General features: G+C 33.7%; 1 protein-coding gene across 1 annotated transcript; it reads right to left on the reverse strand.

The window, feature by feature from the left end:
- Nucleotides 1–1,360: 1,360 nt before the first annotated feature.
- Nucleotides 1,361–7,440, reverse strand: LOC114186964 (protein SIEVE ELEMENT OCCLUSION B-like). The gene is made up of 7 exons (XM_028075051.1): nt 7,191–7,440; nt 6,781–6,864; nt 5,470–5,906; nt 4,800–4,897; nt 3,447–3,589; nt 2,311–2,802; nt 1,361–2,139 (listed from the first exon to the last, which is right to left on the reverse strand). The coding sequence occupies exons 1-7, from the start codon at nt 7,401–7,403 to the stop codon at nt 1,528–1,530; spliced, it is 2,079 nt and encodes a 692-aa protein (XP_027930852.1). The 5' UTR covers nt 7,404–7,440; the 3' UTR covers nt 1,361–1,527.
- Nucleotides 7,441–7,770: the final 330 nt, after the last annotated feature.

The following is a 7,770-nucleotide window of genomic DNA, read 5'->3' on the forward strand; positions in this document are numbered from 1 at the left end:
TTAAAAATATTTGACAAATATAGTTGGTTGATAATTTATTATGTAATTAAGTAAATTAATTACTTAAATATATCTTATAAATTATCACCAACTAATATTTGATTTAATTTTCCAAATCAGCCATTTGCAATCTCCTCCAATTATCTTCTAAATAATCTAATATCTTCGAGATATATTTGTTTGTTGTGGAGATCTAAAATGATTTAAGAAGATTTTGCCATATTTAAAAAGATTTGATAGTTATTATCTTTTGATATTTTATGATATAATTAAATAAGATAATTATTTAAAAATATCAAATAAAATACAAACGGATGACAAAAATGGATCAGGCAAGCCGACGACCCAAACAGGCCAAACCACCCAAACAAGCGAGTCGGCTCAAAAACCAAGACGGACCTGGCGACCAAGGCAGATTAGACAGACCCGACGACCAAACGGATCGAATGGGCCCAATGACCCAAAAGGGACGGGCAGGCCCGACGACTCATACGGGTCGAGCGGGTTGGACAACCTAGAGGTCTCGGGAGAGCTTGCACGACCTAGACGTGTCGAGAAAGCCTAACTACCCGTATGGGCCCGAACAGCCCAACAATTTGGACGGGCTAGGCCGGCCTAACAACCCAAACGAGCTCAATCGACCCAATGACCTTGCCGAGCGGGCCAGATGACACAATTGGGACCAACGACTGACCTGTATGAGTCATTGGGCTGGTTAGGTTTGTTTGAATCGTCGGGCTGGACCATCCCATCTGGGTTTCTCGGTCGGCCAGGCCCGTCTGGATCGTGGGGTCAGAGCAGCCCGACTGGATCGTCGAGTCGACCTGGCCCATTTGGGTCATTAAGCTCGTTTCCAAATTTATTATGAACTTAAAACATAATTAACCCTAAAATAAATATTTTTAAAATGAAATTTTATCTTAAAAGAAATTCAATTGTTTTTATCCAAACAAGAAATTAAAATGTAAGGTATTTTAATTTCTTTATCCAAACAAGTTATTTAGAAAATGAAGGAAATTTAATTGCAAACAATTCAAATACAATACATTTCAATTTCTCAGCATGGTTGAAATGCTTCATCCAATCACAAGGTTAGAGTTTGAGATTTGATTTTTTTTAGTGCATTGTGATTACTTTATATCTAGCATATCACAAGGAAGAATGTGTAAATAAAAGTAGTTATCTCCACCTGAAAGGTCTCATAATACTTTATACATGAGCAAGTTATCAATTGGCTAATTGAAAGTTAAAGTTGAAATGGGTAAATTTTGTAGTAGTTGAAGGAAATTAAGAAAAATGATTGACATATACTTTTATCTATTTTTTCTGGACCAAATAGTATTATTAGTGAAATAAAACTTCTATGAAATTATTTATTTCATTCAAAACCAACTCATTAAAAAAGATACAAACTGAAAATTATTATTGTCTACTACTTGCCAAGCAAGTAGCTAAAACCTAAACAATAAACACACAACACAAATTTAAACCAAAAGGTGGGTTACCAAGCATAGTGAGTAACATTGTCTATGGATCAAGACCATGACAACACCTATAATTAACAGAAGTTACTTCCATGGAACGTCCACATTCCATATTAGGGCAAGGTATATGTGCCAATATATCAGAAGGGTAGTTTGAAATCTCACTATGCTCACATTTTTTAGGATTAGTCTTGTCCTTGATGCTCTCGTAGTACTCTTTGAAAGCCACATCAAAGCTCACTTCTTCATGCAACTTCACATGCCACAAGCTCAAGTCCTTGACGGTGCGAGACATGGCTTCACCATGACCAAGGAGCTTTACATTGTATCCCTTACTAAGAATGACCCATCCCTTAGGGTCTTGTTTTAGGAAGAGCAACCTCTTTATCTCTCTTGTTGCAAAGTCTTGCACCCCTTCATCTCCACGCTTCATTATTTGTTGCTTCCTACTTGCAAGCAAGCTATCAATGGCAATCCAAAAGCGTGGCACAGTCTTAGGGTCTTCCCTTCCAAGTTGGTATGAGTCTACTGTGATGTCTATTTGCAAGCTTATTGTCTCAACATCTCTCTTCAATTTCTCTATGGCATTCGTGAATTCTTGTATCCACATAGTGTCTGTTCCCCCGTAGATGAAGAGATAACGATCCTCCTCAATCTGATTTTTCAACATTATATTATACATGTATTAAATTTATTAGTATTTAACTCATATTCTCACTATAACAGCTATGTTCTTAGGAATGTACCTTTTCTTTACGCATATTTTGTTTGTGTGCATATATATTAAATAGGACATATGTGCAATGATATAAGCATTTATACTTACCAAGTCCCCAATTCTTGGGTTAAGCTTGGTCATTTCAGACCAAAACCAATTCCATTGTTGAGTGAGTCGAGTGTGATCAGAGGTTCTAAATGGAAATCCATCAATGCCCCATATCGATATAATTTGTTTTGTGTCAATGTTTTCCACCTTACCCTCTGGACTTATCAATGGTATCACAGGCTTTCCCCTATAGTTGAACACCTCTTTGATTAGCTTGGTGCCTGTTTCAAAATTAAAATGTTTGACCACATACCATCCAAACTTTGTTCTTTGTAATTTAGTTTCTAGTGTTTTCCTTCGATCCTCATTCCATTCATCAACAATGGGGATCCACAAAATTCTGAAATCCTCCTTCCTGTAACCTTCTACTTCTCTCGGTTTTTCCTTCAGTTTCTCGTAAATAGTTTTCAGAAGTTGAATCTCTTCGTCAATATGTTCAAGCTCAGAAATGAATAACAACACATGCTTTTTCTTAAACTCTTCAATTTTAACCTGTCAAAGTAAAATACACTAAATTCATTAGGAATTTAATTACAATACTTTTATACTCTCATCTGATTATAGATTCACATATAAGCAACTTTCTGACTTTCACTATACATTGAAAGTATGTCTTGGATTACTTTTAATTAGTTAACAAAATGAACTTTTACACCATAGTTCGTGAAACTTAAATCATTAAATAAAAAGAAAGACTTTTGTAGCTAATCTCAGTGCGGTAAGAACATTATGAAGATAGAAATTAAATTGGGTGCATATGTATCCATTGATAGAAAAAAAAAACTCAAAAGCATGTATATTTTATCAACTTATTGCATCCCATAGGAGTTTCATAACAGGAGTTATGATAAACCTAACAAGCCTCAGTTGGGACAAAGGAGAGAGGTTTAAGATTAACTCATGTTTACAAAATCAACTTACTATAAGTTGAGGATTATCTCATATACACTACAAATTTACTTTACATCTACTTGGAATCTCCAATACTTTCAAGTTATATATTTTTCTTTTTCTTATTTCTTCAATCCACTTAAAATTTTGACTAATCCCACCTTGTTTCCTTGTAGAACTAAGGGCACTCATGTATGAGAAATAAGATTAATGGAAATTGTAATGCTAATGCTAGTGGTTATTACCTGTTCTAAAGTAAGGCCACTAATAACATTTTGTCTAGAATCCCTGTTCTCACCAGAGATGATGAGTGCTTTCAAGACCTTGACAATATCTTTTCCAGTAATATTGATAATATTCTTACGTCTGGAATAGTCTTCTATTCTCCCTGCAATTATCACACATAATTTTAACATATTCTTATAAGAAATATTGAATGTCAATTCAGCTTCTTTACAGTTTACAAACTATATTAGAAAAAGGGAATATGTCACACGTCGCTATTCCACTCTTTGATGGTGAAAGCTATGATCTATGGGCGGTAAGGATGCAAACATATCTAGAGGGGCTAGATCTATGGGAAGTTGTGGAGGAAGATGATGTTCCCTTATCTGAAAATCCCACCATGGCTCAAATGAAAGCGCATAAAGAAAAGAAAACGAGAAAGGCAAAGGCAAAATCATGCTTGTTCGCAGGTGTTTCACAAATGATTATGACCAGGATCATGACTCTAAAGTCTCCCAAAGAAATTTGGGAATACTTGAAAGCAGAATATGAAGGGAACGAGAAGATTCGAGGCATGAAAGTTTTGAACTTGATAAGGGAGTTTGAGATACAAAGAATGAAAGAGTCAGAGACGATTAAAGAATACTCAAACAAATTGTTGGGTATTGCCAACAAGATAAAATTGTTGGGAAAGGAGTTTTCAGATTCCAGACTCGTTGAGAAAATTCTGGTGTCGGTGCCGGAAAGATATGAGGCATCTATTGCTTCCTTAGAAAATACAAAAGATTTGTCTACAATCACCTTTACAGAGGTGATACATGCCTTGCAAGCACAAGAACAACGAAGATTGATGAGAGAAGATCATGAGGCGGTTGAAGGTAATTTAAATTACACGGAAGATAATGCTCTCATAGTCAAGAAAAATAGAAGGAGCAAATACAACAACACACAGGTTTTTCCATCTTGTCCCCATTGCAAGAGAAAAGGTCATCAACCCAATTGGTGTTGGTGGAGGCCAGATGTCAAATGTCACAAATGCGGTCAATTGGGACATGTGGAAAAGGTATGCAAATCTAAAGATTCTGAAGAAGATGTTCAAATTGTAGAGAATAAATCAGATGAGGATAAATCAGAGGAAGATCTACTTTTTACAACATCATGTGTCACAACCAACCAATCTTCAAAAGATTGGATTATATCAATAAAGTACAAAAACATGTTCCTCCGTATAATATATCATATATATCTCTCATATCTCTCATATTTTCAAAAGCCCTAAAAATCCCAACAATATTGAATGTCAATTCAGCTTCTTTACAGTTTACAAACTATATTAGAAAAAGGGAATAAGGTACAAAGCAAGCATAACCGACCTATCTCCGTGCTACACATTTCCAAATGCTCCCTAAAAGTTCTCAGAATGAGGTCAAGCTTGTTCTCAAAGTTTTTCGATAATTCATATTTGTGAACCCTGAATCAAGATATAGCAATCATTATATATATTTGATAGAACAAAAGAATTAAATTTGATCAAATATCAAACAAATTCCAATTTGAGAAATTTAATGGTTGCAATTGGTAACATAAAAGCCCTACCTTGATACTTACAAAACATGAATATTAACAACCCTCCATATTATATATTCTTCTAAGAATTTATATATCAAGTATTTAAAAACAAAAAACAAAAAAAAGTTGGTAACATATATATAAGTTGAAAATGGAGATTGTTTTCCAGAACAATCATGTCCATTATATTTTTAAAATACTAATTTGAGGTTTTCCTTCTATAAAAGCAGCGTGTATCTATGCTAAAAAGAAGGGAAGAATCGTAATTAATACTTTTAACACAAAACACTAAAACCAAAAATGATAACTATTATTAAATTTAAATTTTTCATCTTTGAAAGTTCTATTAGATTAACAACTTTACCTTTCTGGTAACTTCCATTGTAATTAGATGAATTTATCCCCATGGAACAAAATATAAGAACTAAAATTAGTTTTTAGCACATAGTAATTAATTTGTATAAATTGTCTTACTTGAGGTCAGTGGTGAAGTCATCAATTTGACCAGTGCAAGTGACGAAGGTGAAGATTGCCCAGTAGACAACAACAGGGATCTCATGCAAAGTCTCTGCCAAGGTGGGGACGTCCTTGATATCATAGCCAGCACTGGTTAACCTCTTCCACTCGGTGATGCACTCAATCACCTGCATCACCTTCTTCACCACACTGTTGAAGAAACTGAGGTGCTGAGTGTTGTGCTGAATCACCAGAAGCCCGTTCAGATCAGCCAGCGATTTCTCAGACTCCTCGTGCTGTCTCGTCAGGGGAAGGTACAAGAATTTCCCGTATTCCAGAGCAAACGCTGCTTGAACTATCAGTGCCTTTGCATCCCACGAATATGCTTTCAGCTGTTCCAGAATCAGCATCGTTGTGTGATGCGCGTAGTGTTCACCACGAGAAGTGCACACCATCTACATCTCCAACCATTTCAACTTTATAATAGCGTGAAGATTGAGAATGTTTTTCCAATTCAGTTTTTGTTATAATTTGAGTTATGTTCCTTGTACTATTTGTAGTATTGTATAAGTGGCCTACGTGGTTATTACAACATGTCAACATCACTTACATGCTCAAGGGAACATAATATTCCCTGTCTGTAGAATGGAATCTATTGAAGAGATTGTTACGTTAAGCCAATTACACACATCAATATTAAATAGTTTTTCACAAATACTTATTTGAAACACAAAGTTGCACGTTTCATTGTAAATATATTATTGGTTAAATAAGTTTTTGTATTAAAATAAGATATGACTATTATTTAGATATCACATATTAATATACATGCAAGATATAATAAATGACTATAAGGATTATATGTTTAATACCATTTCAAATATAAAAGCATTCAAACATTGTGTAGACGCTAAATTTCTTATGTACCTGTTTTTAAAATGTCAAAATTTTTATTTAATCCGTTATTATTTGTTATTGTAGAGACATATGCAAATAATGTAGTTTTTCATTTTAATTTTTTTTATTTTGTTTATTATAACAAGTTATTAATTTCATTTTAGTATTTTAAATGTTTTTTAATTGTATTTTCTTTTCAAAACAATTATTAATATAATGTATATCATCGAATTGATATATTAGTATCAATTTAACACAATTTTATATTAGCTAAATTAATATAAAAAAAAAAAACAGAACACCAAATAATAATAAGAAAAAATGAAAAAAAATAATTATGGAAAATATTAAACCTTCACTAAATTCATTATTTTGGTTGTGAATCGTTAAACTAAATTTCTAATTAACAGAAAATAGAAAATTAGCAAGCACCTGACAAGCAATTCGCTTGAGCTTTGCAGTAAGTTGTCTTGAAGTTATGGTTTCTTCTCTGAAACGCTCACTGAGTTGGCTCGCCTGTGTCAGAAAACCATTGAATGTACTTTATGCTAAAAAAAAGTAACTCCAATCATTCTAAATGTATACAAAACTAAGTATATGCTACCGCATTTATTTTCTAGAGTACATTTTTGTACCATGTACATGATAAGAATGTCTGGTTTAAAGTGTAAAAAAGTGTCTACAGAAGTATTTATAAACTATTAATTAACAAATCCTTTTATTGGTAACAAAATTGGATCTTGCATATGTGAATACTGAATTAGCTTTTAATATAATTTACATACGAAGAAAAATATGTAAACATCATAAATGACATGTAAACCATTGAAAAGAATGATTACCTGTTGAATGACGGTGTCTGTGATTTGAATTGAGTGATTGATGACGGTTGAGGCAACGGTGTGAAGAGATTTTACATCGCATTTCTCAACACAATGAAAATGGGTTCTGTAGACATTATCCAGAATCTGTTCATCACTGAATTCAAATGGATTCTGCAGCAAGGTCTTCCCTTGATGCACATTGCTACCTGAACCTGACTTCGAGCTCATCATCTTCGTGATTCACTCTAGCTATCTACTAGTCAATGTTTCAAAGTAAACGCTGTTTCTCTCATTTGTGTTGGCTGATTTATAGTCACCAAAAAGCATAGGGCATGACTTTACGATGCTTAGGTGAGGCCCATGTAACAGTAAATGATTCCACGAAGCGTAGAAGGAACCAAAAGCATGGATATCTTGTTATCAGAACAAGAAAGCATCTATTTGGTGCTCATTAATTTAAGTGACTTTTCCTGTGTAATAAGTATTTGAGCAAAGTTTAAAATGAACTGCTATGTCTTGCTGTCATATATTTCCCTATCCCACTTTTCGTTCAGTTTCATAACAACCAAAAGAGAAGCTTTAAAACTATAATTTTAAA

This window comes from Vigna unguiculata, chromosome 6 (genome assembly GCF_004118075.2).
Source record: "Vigna unguiculata cultivar IT97K-499-35 chromosome 6, ASM411807v1, whole genome shotgun sequence".
Taxonomy (NCBI): Eukaryota; Viridiplantae; Streptophyta; class Magnoliopsida; order Fabales; family Fabaceae; genus Vigna; species Vigna unguiculata.